At 44.3% G+C, this 14166-nt stretch overlaps 1 protein-coding gene across 1 annotated transcript in view; it reads right to left on the bottom strand.

Moving 5' to 3' along the window:
- Positions 1-13445, bottom strand: part of CCDC6 (coiled-coil domain containing 6) — a 98751-nt gene extending 85306 nt beyond the window's left edge. Inside the window, 2 exon segments of the mRNA XM_037497270.2 lie at positions 12918-13183; positions 13186-13445. Of these exon segments, the coding sequence (XP_037353167.1) occupies positions 12918-13183; positions 13186-13219 (300 nt within the window). The 5' untranslated portion in view covers positions 13220-13445.
- Positions 13446-14166: the final 721 nt, after the last annotated feature.

Here is a 14166-nt window from a genome sequence, read left to right as displayed (position 1 = left end):
TTTAAAGAAAAATGGGTAGAGTCCTACAACTGGTCCAAAAAAAAAAAAAAAAAGGATCTTTAGGAAGTGGGTTTGCCTGCTGCCATCCTGTTATTTTTACACAGCCACACACAGACTGGTTTAATTCTGAATCCCCAAATGCTAAGAAATCCGTCAAGTTACCAGTGTGTCCAAGTGTCAAAGAAATACAGCCCTGAGAAGTCAGGCTGCAGAGTCTGCAGCCTCAGGTTTTTAGGGTGAGCTTGATGCTTGCTATGCCAACCACACTGAATTTTCCAGAGATTATTTTACAAGCGTCACTTTATAAGATTATTTAGAACAGTTTTGATTTTGAAATACATTTTGGAGAACAAGAGAAGGGGGCGGGTGGCAAGATAATAACAAGCATTCCTATTATTTTCTACAAGAATAACTCACAAATTTTACCAAAGCAGTTTAATGTGCATTGTCTCATTTGAGCTTCCTAATAGTGGGATGGAAGCAAGCCTGGTATTAACTCTGAAGACTAGTTTTTACAGGTTAAGTCCACCGTGTTCAAAGGCTCTGAATGCAATCACTTTATGAACCAATGAGACAGAGAACCTCAATGAACTGGAAACCAAGTTGGTAGGGCCAATGTCCCCTCCTATGCCATACTCCCTTCATGGAGTCCCAAAGTTCAAAGACCAACAATGAGGGAAGGGGGTATGAGAAAGGGGAAGATGCTAACATTGAAAATAATTCCACAGATGTTTATGCAGTGAAACACTGCACAGTTATAAAAAAGAACCAAAGCTGCAATATTGATTTATAAAAACATAAGGATGGTCATTCAGATAATCAAAATACATTTCTCATATATTTCTGGTCTGCATCCACATTTCTAGGCTCACAGTTCCCAAAACATTGAAAGTTCCTGGGTGATTAGAGCAACTGGGAACATCTTTTGTCATAATATTTGGTCTGTGTACTCAGTTCCTGAAAATACTTTAGAGGTGAGATGGGTGTCTTGTTATTCATAACAACCCCCTTTGCACCACAACTGGGCTTATGTTAATGAAGGTGACTTTTGGAAAGTACCTAACAGTGGGGGTTAGTAGCCAGGGGAATCAACCAGGAACATAAAGTTTGACTTTCAGTCCTGCTACCGATTTTCAGGAAGAAGAGAAGGGTTAGGGATTGAATTAATTACCAATGCCAATAAGCTAATCAATCATATCTATGTAATGAAGTCTCCATGGAAATTCCAAGGAGGGAATTTGGAGAGCTTCCATGCTGTAGAAACAGAATGCTTCCAAATGCCACCACACTAGGGCCAAGGTCCAGAAGCAGCTTTGTTCAAGACCTTGCCCTATGTTGATTGGTATCCTTTAATATTTTGGCTGTTATTGGTACTCTGTAATGTTCTTTGTAATAAATCTGTAATCTAGTGAGTGAACATGTTTCCTGAGTCCTCTGAACAGTTCTAGCAAATTAATCAAACTCAAGGATGTGGTCCTGGGAACCTTTGATTTTACAGTCTATCAGCCAGACGTACAAGTAACAAAATAACCTGGACTTAAGGTTGGAGGGCAATCTTTTATGACTGAGTCTTTTACCTGTGGAATCTGATGCTATTTCTGGGTAGATCATGTCAGATTTGAGCTGAATTCTCTGACATCCCTCTTGCTTGCTGATGTGGGAAGTTTAAAAAATAATCAAAACAATTTGATATTGATAGAAGGCAGAACAAGGTTACCTTTTGGGGGTAATGACTAGACCGGATCTAGGGAGATTAATCTTGATTAAATGGGGTGGTGATTACACTGATGAATTCATTCGTAAATTCATTGAGCACTTTTCAATGAATGTGCGTATCCAAAGTTTGTGGACTCTAGTGGAAGTCCATTAAGGAGTATACAAAAACAAACCTGGGCACACCACAAAATAAATTCTACACACTGTATTGAGCAGCCACTGCTTATGGCTGTGGGGAAAATGCAGGGCTGCTAGATGTAAGTTATCATGCACAGGTCCATCAGACTACATGTTCAAATCCCTGTTTTAAGACTTACTCCAGCCTCCAGTGGTTACTGCAACTCCTGTATTTTTTTCAATAGTAACATGGCTAACAAATGGTTGTTGGAGAAAGTAACAAATCCCTAACCATCAAGTATTTAGAACAGTAGCAGCACACATACGACACCATAATATGTGGTCATTATCACAAAATAAGACAAAATATCTCAGATGGTAAAGTACTTTTCTTCCAATAGAAGGAAAACACAAATGTCTGTTCTAAACAGCCAAACAGTATTATTAAAATGCAAAAATGTCCCTAAATGTTCCCACTCCCTCTCCCTCCCCACTCTGTCTTAGCCCTGATGGAACCCAGGAATAAGGACCACCAGACTTGCCCAGCTAAACCCTGCTCTCCTTCCCAGCTTCATTTCTTTCTCCACACTCATGTTCTGCCTGTGTATAGGAGGAATGCCTCCAGCAGCTGCAGGGACCCCCGCCCCAAGACACACACACACACACACACACACACACACACACACTTCTTTCTAGATGAACTGCAATTTATCCCTTTTGGTCATAGCCAAAAATCACCTTCTTCCAGACAGCTCGCCTTGACTGTGGTCCCCACTACAGTCATGGGCCCTTCACGAACTCCCCAAGCACAACTTCATCACAGCTGTTATTTACAGCACACTGCTGGCATACAGCAGCAGATCAATATTATTTGTATTTAAGGGGGGGAAAAAACCACTATTACTATGCCAGTCAGAGGTTATACCTTAAGCACAGACCTAAGATGGGGCTGGGGGCAAGGAAGGTGGGGAGCCAGGTGGCTGTGCTGTAAGAGGCGGCTGGCTACCTACTGGGTACACTGAGAGGATACAGGACAGAAGTAGAATGGACCAGCAGTCCATACTGCAGGGCTACAGAGCCAGCAAGGGGTGCACCAACCCACACTGCCCCCACACCCTCCTCATAGGCACAGAAGGCCCCCTTCTCTATGGTTGTTTCTTTTCCAAGGCAGGGAGTTTGCTACCCTGGAAACACTCCCTTAGGTCTGGCATCCTGGGAATTTACTGCAGTAATGAATAGGACTTGACTATTCTGACTGAAGGAAGTACAAGAACTTAACCATGTAGAAACTAAAATTGTTCCTAAATTAATATCCCACCTCTACAGGCTATATAACCTTGTACTTGAGCTCTGAGGCCACATCTGGGTCCCACCTGATAGCAATGGGGCTTCAGATAAATTATTTAACTTTCCAGGTACTATAATTTACTCATTTGAACTACACATAGTAGTACCATCACAAAGGATGCTGGTGAAGATTAAACAAGAGGATATCTGAAAACCTCTCCCAACAGCACCTATCCCACAGTGAGCACAGGATAAACATCAGTGGTCAGCACAGCAACACAAAATGATGTGAAATCGGGCAATGCTGGTAAGAAATGTTCATTTCTTCAAGTTTTTTCCTTAAAACTTTCTTAAATTTTTTATACAAAAAATTTTACATCTGGTTTATACAAGGTGTCAAAATATTTACAACACATTTTTAACAAGAAGCAACCTTCATCTAGAAGGTGTTGGAGCAAAGTCTCTCTCTCTCTTTTTTTTTTTAAAGATTTATTCATTTATGCATACAAGAACTGGGGTACAGGCCAGAGGTGAGGGGGGTGAGAGGATTCACTAGAAACAGAGTGGGGAACAGAACAGGCAGACTAACTGAAATACACTGCTGAGGGGAGCAGTGGGTGAGACAGGAGAGGTCTGCTGTGCCATGTGGGTAGCTCCCTGCCCGGGGATCGAACTCATGCTGCAGTGGCTGCGGATAGCTTCATAGGCTGTGACTTAATCCTTGTGCCACCAGGGATGCCCCCTCTCTGTCTCTTGAAAGACAAGCCTTGCTTGTGATTTTTTTCCCAAGTCCTGCAAATCTGGGTTCTTACTCTAAATGCAAGTTAGGAGAAATGGCACCAGTCCCAGAGCTGGGTACCATGCAAGTTGTTGTTTGACAAGAACCAGATGCATGACAGCTAGTAAGCAACAAAAAATTGAAGTCAGAGCAAAATATCAATTATGGGTTAAGTAAAATGCATAGGTCCAAATATAAAATTTCAGTGCCAGGACAGTAAAAAGCAGCTGGTTGATTTGTAGATCAAAGTTTTCAGAAAAATAAAGTTTAATGTCACTAATCACAGGTTACCAGGAACTGCAGGTAAAGGGAAATAGCTTCTGTTTAATGAACATGGAATTTGTTTGAAAAAATTGTGGAAATGCATAGTGGAGAAAGATGATCTGTACCATAGTACTGTGAACGTAACTTAGTGCCACTGTAAATAGTACATTTGCAATGGTAACTTTTATGCTGTGTGTAGTTTACTACAATTGAAAAAAAGCTTACCAAAATAAAAAAATATCACTGGCCCTTTCCTCTGGGTATTTATTTCTCTTGATACAAGCTACATGCATTTAAGATTCAAAATGAAATCGTTAATATACATTCCAAAAGACATGACACCTTAACAGACAGTGATTTGGACCAAAACTCCAGCCCTCTGTGACATCAAATTGTACTCTTTGATTACCGAAAAATGTCAAAATCATCTAGCCAGCTCCCCCCTCCCCACCCTGCCCCTAAGTTTTAGTGTTTCTATAATCAGGACCTACTAAATAAAACAGAAACAATGTTTTGACTCTCAGCAAGTGTGTTTGTTTAGATAAATTAAGGCCTGCTAGTAAAGAACCCAAACAAAAAAATCTCAAAAGAATAAAAGATATTATTTGAGATGGTATACCAGGATAATTAATTAAAAAAAAAAATCACTGCTTCCATGCAAATTGTTTCATCAGTTAAGTTCTTTCTATAAATAAACACCTAACAGAATTATTTTTGTCAAGTCTATTTAGCCATTCTAATTCAATCTCAAAAGACTGTTTCACCTCTAAAAGTAACACGTGAAATATTTATTGCAGGAGCTAGGTTTCTAAGAACTTTCCTTAGTTCATACATGCTCCATGCTGTTTTCATTTTTCCTTTTCCTCTTTCCTCCTATGGAAAACTTCTTTGAATTATGGCTTCTGTCTGGCTATATATCCCAAAACTCCACTCCTCAGTATGAGTGGCCTCATTTGATCCGAATGCCCTGAGGTGCCCTAGAGGTATTAACCAGATCACTGGGGACACACACCTGGCACCCAGAGGCTGGTTTGCTGGAACAGATGAGAGGAAGATTATGCTGTCAATCACTTTAAAAACAACAACAACAACAACAAAAAAAAAAACCTGGATTTGAAATGGCCATAAAATAGCACCACAACTCAGTTTTAAAATAAGAATTCTTGGCTTTCACATAGTTTCAGATTAAAAACTTGGGAAGTTCAGTTCACCCAACAATATTCCATGAAATGAATGTGGGTTGGCCTCAGTGTTACAGGAATACTTAAAGGAAAAACCACCCTAAATATTTCCCATCTACTGACAAATGCAAATTTTGAACTGAAAACATGACAGTTCTTTTCAATCATCACTACATAAAGAAAATTAAAAACAAAAAGTCTAGGGATGCCACCTGAATACAGACCAATTGAGCAACAACTATCCCCATGTCTACCTTATAAAATAAACTAAGCTCTTCTTGTAGAGAACACACTTTCCCCTAAAGGTTTCAGAGATAGATGCCCTTCACTTCTGAAGGTAAAGAGGTTAACGTAGGGCTCCTGGAAGTTAACACAGGTAACTTTCTTTTTTGCTTCCATTTTTATGTTGGTTATTTCTGCATTTCACAACCTTCTGGGCAATAAAATGCAGGAGAGAAAGACACTTTCCCTCTGCTATGAAATCCTTACAGCAAGCACACAGATGAAACTGAATGAAAATCAAGACCAGTCCGTGGTGAGCAGCTGTGGGAGCCCCTACATTCCTCTGGAATATTTTGGAATATCCAGCACACATTAGATCATTCTTAACCCCTTGGAGGCTGAATCCTGCCTATTTCAGGCTTTATTTATCCCATAACATTTTGTGCCTAAGGGGGCAAAAGAGCAGGGGGGCAAAAAAAAAAATACAGAAAAATTCCCAACATTGAACAAGTGAGTATGTATTTTAATTATTAAGCTGCACTCCATATATTATATCTTAAGAATGATCAATAAGGGGGCGAGTTAATCCTAAATAACCATCAAAGGATCAACTCTTCTTTTAAAGAGAACATCTACGTTATCATTTGAAACTTACTGGCATGAGTGCTGGGATAACATTCACAGCTGTGGGCTAGACAGCCATTAAAGATAAGAAAATCTGAAAGTCTTGGGGAAGTAGGAAGAGGCTGCAAGTTAATACCACTTCAAGATCCTGATGATTAGAAATATTTTCCAGAGCATTAGTTTCCTTGTCAAGAAAATTTTCACCACCACCAAGCAGGAACACACAGATCTTGTGAACATTTAATTTGCCAGCTTTGACAATAATTCAATCTATGTAGAAGCAACAGCATTGTGATTGAAAACAGAAAACACCACCTACCTACTGAGAGAAAGGAAAAGTACATGGAGGGAACAAGGAAATGGCTGTGACCCCTGCCCCTGCTGGCTATAGTTTAAAAGCTCAAGTTAGCATTTATGGATGAAAATGCAATTATCACCTGTAGGACAGGATTTAAAGGAGAAAAAAAAGTGTATGACAATATGACAAACCCCAAACTCCACTCTGCAAGTTCTAAGTGCCCATCCAGTACACTTCCCCACTCAGAGTCCACGTCATCTGTACAGGTACTGACACACCCCCCCTAATATGGTCCACATTAGTTTTCCAGAGGCCCTTGTGGCACATTGCAACTTTAAAGTCATAGGAAATGACAAGGATCACTATGGTCAAGAATGAGGCAACAAATCTGAACACCTCCAACGACTTCCAACAACAGAGCCACTTGTCCCCCTAGGTTTTGCTCAAAACTCCCCTGAAAGGTGACCCTAAAGACACTTTGTCCCTTTTGAGAGGTATGAAATGTATCAGCACAGTTGAGGTATCTGCTACAATGTAGCTTACAATATCACCCTTAATTAAAAGGCAAGGGCTGGGGGCACACACTGATTAGGGTGGTCTCCCACAGTATACAGTGTATCCACTCACCTATCCAATCTGTTTAACCAACTCTGGGGAAGATGGTGTTTGCTGCTGTTCAGGATGCCCCCAGTAGAGTAGCTCTATGAACAAAAGGTACAGGAGACAATATAGGCACCCACACCCCAAAAATCCAGAACAAAAAAACACTTTATCACCCAATACCTCAATAAACCCTTGAATATCTACTGCATGTCAAGCAGTGAGGTATGGAATAAACAGAGCAAATTCTGCCCCCCCAAAAATTCACACATCTACTCGTGTAGGTCTATATGATGGCAGAGGGGGAGGAGGGGACCTCAGATGGAAGCTGTGGGACCACATAACCCAGCATGTGGCCGTGTAAGAAGCGGTGCCAGTGCACACTGGGGAGAGGTGGGGAAAGCAGTACAGTCTGCTTGGATTTAGGAGGTCAAAAAAAAAAAAAAGAAAGAAAAAAGATTTAGGGAAGAACTATTAAGGGCAGAAGCCAGAGAAAACGACTGAGATTCCAGGAACTAGCAGTTCAGCAGAGTTGAGAGCTTGAGAATGTAAGGGGTGTGGCTGGGAATAAAAGGACTCACGATAGAGAGCCAGCTAAAGCACCAGAAAGTTTATGCAGATCCAGAGGGCAATGGGGAGTTGCTGAAGGTTTTTCAGCAAGAAATGACTACCTGAGATTTCTGGGCGTGAACAAGAGTGACCACAAACCAGAAACTGTGATTCTTAACTATTCTCCATCCCCAGCAAAATAAATAAGAACACTGTAGAAGACTGTCACAGCCTCTTTTAAGGATCTGTGTTTATATAATCAAAGTTTAAAAAAAAAAGAAATTCATGGAAGGAATCTACAAATGTGATGAATTTCAACTGCAGAAGAAATCTAAGAAGAGCCTCTTTATGAGAGACAGACAGAGAGACAGAAACAGAGACAGACACTGGAGTTGTGCAGTTAGATCCAACTGTGAGGTAATTCTTTTCTCAAAGTCATGCTAAGTGTTTCCTGAGAATCTAAGAAAGTAAACAGAAAAAAAAATAATAATACACACTACACCTCTTTACAAGGGTAATGTTGATCTGGTAGCTTTAGAGAGTCTGCCAAAATGCAGTATAAAAATGGAATATAGTGTATTCTGCTTCCAAAGTAAATAATACAAAATCCATAACATTAACTATATGGTAGCTTTTACTGGTTAGTGAAGGCATTACACTGTTCATTGTAAAATGGCCAGATTTTCTAATCATGCCATACCAACATGCTTTTCTACTATAATTTCAAAATACCTTTGTATTTCTGTACTTTCATAAACTTCTATAAAGAAGAGCTAACTTCATAGCTAGCAAAAGACAATTAAATACTAATGATTTATTATATAGGCCTCTACCTTTGACAAAATATGAGCTAAAGGGTATAGAACCTGTCTAGAAAACGGCACTTATCTCAGCAAACTATGCATCCAGGTGTGAGGCCCTACTTATTACCAGCAACTAGTTGAGCACATTTAAGTATCCAATTACTTCCTACAACTGTGGGACCACTTTTCACTACATCAAATCAGAATCACATGTTCACCCACAGCACAAGACAGAGAGACCTAGTCTGAAATCTAAAGCTACTCAAAAGTTACTGAACATTTACCTCCTCCACTCCAAAGAAGAAATTGTGATCTATTATCAGCAGCCTGGTTCCGATACTGATTTACTGGGAGAAATTGAATCACTCAAAACATTCCATTCCACTTATATGTCCTAAATAAATTACACAAGGGACAAGCTTAACTCCTAGACACGCAGTACACTTATAGACATGAAGGTCCTTGTACAGTTGATTCTTCCCCTTAAATGAGGCTTACCTCTATCTTACAGATGCTGAGAAAACAGACCATGAAAGCAGTGGTTTATTAAATAGTAGCTTCATCAGATAAAAGCACTCACATACCAAAGTAGAAAGAAATGACCATTGTTATGAGCCTCTGCTGACCCTAGAATTTGGTTTTAAGAGCCCAACAAGAAGGTACCACTATGGGGCCTCCCCTGGTGGTGCAGGCGGTTGAGCGCAGCGCTTTGGAGCTGTCCACAGCCTCTGCAACGCTGGTTCGATCCCAGCCAGCCAGTGAGGGTCCCACATGGCGCGGCAGACGGCTCCTGTCTCGCCCGCTGCTCCCCTCAGCAGTGTATTTCAGTAGATCTGCCTGTTCTGGTCCCCACTCTGTCTCTGGTGAGTCCTCTCAACCTCCCGCGAATCTGGTCTGTACCCCGGTCCTTGTATGTATGGATAAATAAATCTTTAAAAAAAAAAAAAAGAAGGTACCACTACACTTATTAGAAAATCGACAACACATGCTGGGAAGTATGTGGACCAACAGGAACTCTCATTCATTGCAAAATGATACAGCTACTTTGGAAGAGACAGTTTCTTAACAAACTCAAAGTTTGAAAACATACATACAGTCCAGCAACAGAGCTCCTTCATATTTACCCAAATGAGCTCAAGTCTTCTGTCAACACAAAAAACCTACACATGGAAATTTATTGCAGCTTTATTCATAATTGCCAAATTCAGGGAGCAAACAAGTCCATCAGTAGGTGAATGGATCAACAAACTGTGGTACACCCAAAGGATTATTTAATATTAAAAAGAAATGATCTATCACGCCATGAAAAGGGATGAAGGAAACTTAAACCAAATGAAAGAAGCCAATCTGAAAAAACTAATACTATGATTCCAACTACATGACATTCCAGAAAAGACAAAATTATGGAGACATTTAAAAGATCCGAGGTAAGAGAGGAGGAAGGGGTGAAAAGGCAGAGCACAGAGGACTTTCAGGACACTGAATCTATTCTGTATGAAACCAAAATGGTGGAATGGGTCACTATATATTTGTCCAAACCCAATCAGCACACACTTTGTAAATGATGACGTCTGGATGATTATGAACAGTCAGTGTCAGTGCACTGCTTCTAACAAATCCACTACTTTGAGGGGAGATGTTCACAATGGGAGAAAGGGCAGGTAACATATATGGTAAATCTACACCTTCCAATATATTTCACTGAGAACCTAACATTGCTCAAAAAAATATCATTAAAAAAAAAAGAGGGGAGAACCTCTCTTCTCCAGCATGCGGCTGATTAGCAATGTGCCTTCTGGAATGTGTTTGAGGGAAAAGGAAAGACATCTATAATCACCTTTATTTGGTGCCCAAGAACAAAAAAGTTAATATTGTAATTACAGTAACTAACAAGAGCCAAGAAGGCATGTAATGGGATTATAGTAGCATCTTCCCTTCAAATTAAAGTAGTGAAAAATCTACCAAATATTTCACTTAATTGAATATCTAGGCCTTTCACAAATTTCCTAGGCAGCTATTCACAAGGGCTATGCTTAACTGAGTTGTCAGGTATTGTGTAGCTTAACCTTGACATAAACTACATATGGGTGCTCAATGAACTCCTTACATCTACTTAACCATTTTGTGGGGTCACATACATTTCTCCTCCCAAATTATGTACCTGAGAGGTCAAACCCACCCCAATACAATTTGGGTCCTACTTCAGTAAAAATTTCTCAAAAGTTTAAGGAATCTCTTCTCTGCATTTGTCACATAGTTTCTCAGTAACTGGCAAGTACTAAGGAACCAGGTAAACCACAAATGTATTTTATTTGTTTCCCTGATTATATTAATCAAATTAAAGAAGCAGAAGTTTCAGTTACTCATAAGCAGTCATCTAAAGCCATTCTAAAACTTAATAAGGCCTCAGAATATTTCACAAAGAATATATGGTTGGATGTTAGTTTTAGTTGAAGGATAAAGCGCTAGGAAATAAAGCCACCACTTTACACACTCTTCAAGCTAAGTATTTAAAGGTCTCTGACCTTATACACTAGGAATGGACATGTTGGCCCCTCAAAGCCAATGTGTTTGTGGACAACTTACAGACCTATTTATCATAGTCAAAGTGTCAAAGAGATAACCCTTTCATAGTATCTCTATACCCCACCCCTCCCTCCCAAACAAACAAAAACAACCTGAATTGCTCACTTTTTGCAAGAGGTCAGCGAGTCTGTTTCATGTAAGTTTTACCTCTCCCTGTGGTTCACCTTCTCTAAGAAACTAAACCTCTCATTTACTAACTGGAACCTTAAACTGCTTCCACCAACTTTCTCCTCTTCTCAATTCTCCCTCCCCAACCCCCTCCAAAGCAGAGACATCTGTCAACCAAGAAAGCTACAGAGGAGGTTTGGAAGTGGCTGCCTCTGCAAATTCCTCCCCCTTCCTACCAAAAGGGCACTTCAAGAACTTCATAGTCCGGAGAAGCATGGATATTGCTCAAATTCCATTCAGCAGGACTAGATTTGAGCATGCAAAGTGTCTTTCTACAATCAAATTTTGATTTGGAGTGCCAATCATACTAAAACTTTAGTGCAAATCTGCTTTATAAACAAATTCAGAATGCCATCCAGTTCTCATGTCTGAGATACCATTGAGGGAAAACATCACTCACACACACACTCTCTCTCTCTCTCTCTCTCTCTCTCACACACACACACACACACACACACACACACGCCTTTTCTGGCACGGGGCATCCTAAACTTGCCCCATTTCAATTCCAAGGTGTGATCTTTGATCCATTCCCAAATTCATGCCTTTTTCTCCATCTAATGTCCATCTACTCTGCAACTGTGCAGCAGCTACGGCAATTTATCCCCCTGATTCTTGACATTGTCTTCTCTTCTCCTGGCTGGGAACTGTTTTGATCTGAATGGAGTTGTCTGTATGGGGATTATGCATGTTAATGATGTGGCAAGCTGGCAAGGGATGCGAGGTGAGAGCACATCGTGTACTTTTGCCAGTTATGTCTCGCCTCATCAAGGCTTTACTGGCCTTTCTAAACGGCAGCTGCGTGAGGAGAGAGACCTACACACCTAATCTTACCCTCTCCAGGAAAAGTCTCCAGGGGCACGACGTAAACAGATCAGTTCTCCCGTCCAGTATCTGGACTCAGAAAAAACAGCCCCAGACCCTCCACCAATGATGCAAACAGACGTACTACATCTTGCTCACCTGGGAGAGAGCAGCTGCCCTTCACCCTAGCTTCAGCCAGTGCAGGCTTCACAGACCGTTTACTCCAGTTAGTATCAGATGTTGCACTCTTCTGGCCTGAGACCGCTGCCTCCCGCCTCTCCCCGCTCCCAACAACTCGCCCAGGAAAGGGTTTCTAACAGAGGTGGGGGCACCAGCTGTGGTGCCCGCCCATCCCACTCGAACCGAGCCAGAAAACTCCACTTCCCGGATTCCCGGCCACGCTCTCCCGCCCCGTCCCCGGGCGATCCAGCCAGCGCCGTCCTGATGCTCACCAAGTGCCCCACCGAGCTGCGCACCCTCCCCCCGCACCCCAAGCGAGGCCCCAGGAGCAGGCCTCAGCTTCCTCCCTCTCCCCCAGCCCAAGGTTCCCCAGATTCCAGACGCAGCCCTCAGGCAGGCTCAGACTGAAAAAAGTCCCACCCCGCCCCCCAGCCACGCCACCAGCCTCCACCTCTGGCCGGGAGGGGCCTCCTCCCAGAAACGAAAAGAGAACGTGGGTGTTGGTCCCAGCAGCTTTCCCCCGCACCCCGCGAGGGGCCTGGACTCCCCCGGGGAGGACGGACCCTCGCGGCCGCGAAGGGACACCTCCCTCTCCCCCACCCCCACCCCGAGACTGGCAGATCCCGGCGGGGAGCGCGCCGGCTGCGGGTCCCGGGGAGCCTCGGGGACCCCGGGTCGAGGCGCAGTGTCTCCGGGGGCGGGCGGAGGTCGGCGCTGCGGCGGCCCCGGGGGACACTCACGATGGTCACGCTGGCTTTGCGCAGGTCGCGGTTCTCCTCCTGCAGCGCCTTGCACTTGAGTTTGTAGGTCTCCAGCTCGATCTTCAGCACCTTATTCTCCTGCTGCAGCGAGGCCAGGCGGTTGGTGAGCTCCTCCAGGCGGAACGGCGAGATGACAATGCCCCCCGACTTCCCACCGCCGCCGCCTGCCCCGCCGCCAACGCCGCCGCCCGAGGTCGACGAGCAGGACAGCTGCATGGCGGCCGGGCCGCCGCTGTTGCCCCCGCCCCATCCGTGTCGCTCTCGCTGGCGCTGTCCGCCATGGCCGCGGCGGGCTGGGAGAGGAGGAGGAAGGGGAGCTGGGAGGCGGCGGCCGCGAAGGCTGAGCTGCGAATGAGTGGGCGCCGGGCGAGCACAGGGGAGCGCCGAGCTGGGCGCCTGGCACCAGGGCGCAGACTCCGAGCGGCGGAGAGAGAAAGAGGGAGCTTCCCGCTGCCAAGGGACCTCCTCTGCCAGAGAACAGAGACCCCGCCCGGGCTCGGGCAGTATTGCACTGGGGCTCGCTCCAGCCGGGCCTGGCGCGCTCGCGAGGCCGCCCTGCAAAGCTTGCGGAAAGCTCCCGGGCCCGCCCGCCGTCGCCGAGGCCCGCCCCCGGCGCCGGCCGACCGGCCGCGGACGCGCGGACACGGCGGGTGCGGACCAGCCAGGCCCGCCCGGGCTCCGGCTGCTCGCCCTCCGGCCGCACGTGTTCCGAGGGGGGGCCCGCGAGCCCCCAGACTTAAGCCCGACGCCGCCCAGCCCCTTCCGGGCTCGCGCCCGCCCCTGAGAAAAAGAAACTCTGCGCGCCCCCAGCCTCGCAGGTGCCAGGGACACGTGGAAAGGTCAGCCCGGCTCGGGCAGCCAAGCCCGGGCGGTGTGGTGGCCCCGTGTTCCGCCAACTTCGTGTGCTCGTGTCTCCCTCTGTCTGTTTCAAACATACACGCAGCCCTTGCAGTTTTGATCTCGGTGATCAAAATGCAGGACTGAGAAGCTTTGAATTGCTCCGAGAGATCGGAAAGTTCCCCTAGCAGGAGATAATGCTGTGAAACACAAGCAGCCACAGGTTGACCTCCTGAAGGGAGAATTTGCAGGAGAGATATACCGCCCTTTTTACTGCTGAATAACCTCAGAAACCACAGTGCGCTCAATTGGTTAAACAAGGTGCAACTTTTTTCTGTCTGTCTGTCTGTCTGTCTGTCTGTCTCTCTCTCTCTCTCTCATCTTGCAAACA

The sequence above is a fragment of the Talpa occidentalis genome, unplaced genomic scaffold, assembly GCF_014898055.3.
Source record: "Talpa occidentalis isolate TD23 unplaced genomic scaffold, MPIMG_talOcc4v2.1 talOcc4.8, whole genome shotgun sequence".
NCBI lineage: Eukaryota > Metazoa > Chordata > Mammalia > Eulipotyphla > Talpidae > Talpa > Talpa occidentalis.
Note: the sequence above shows the minus strand (reverse complement) of the source record. Positions and strands in the feature narration are given on the sequence as shown.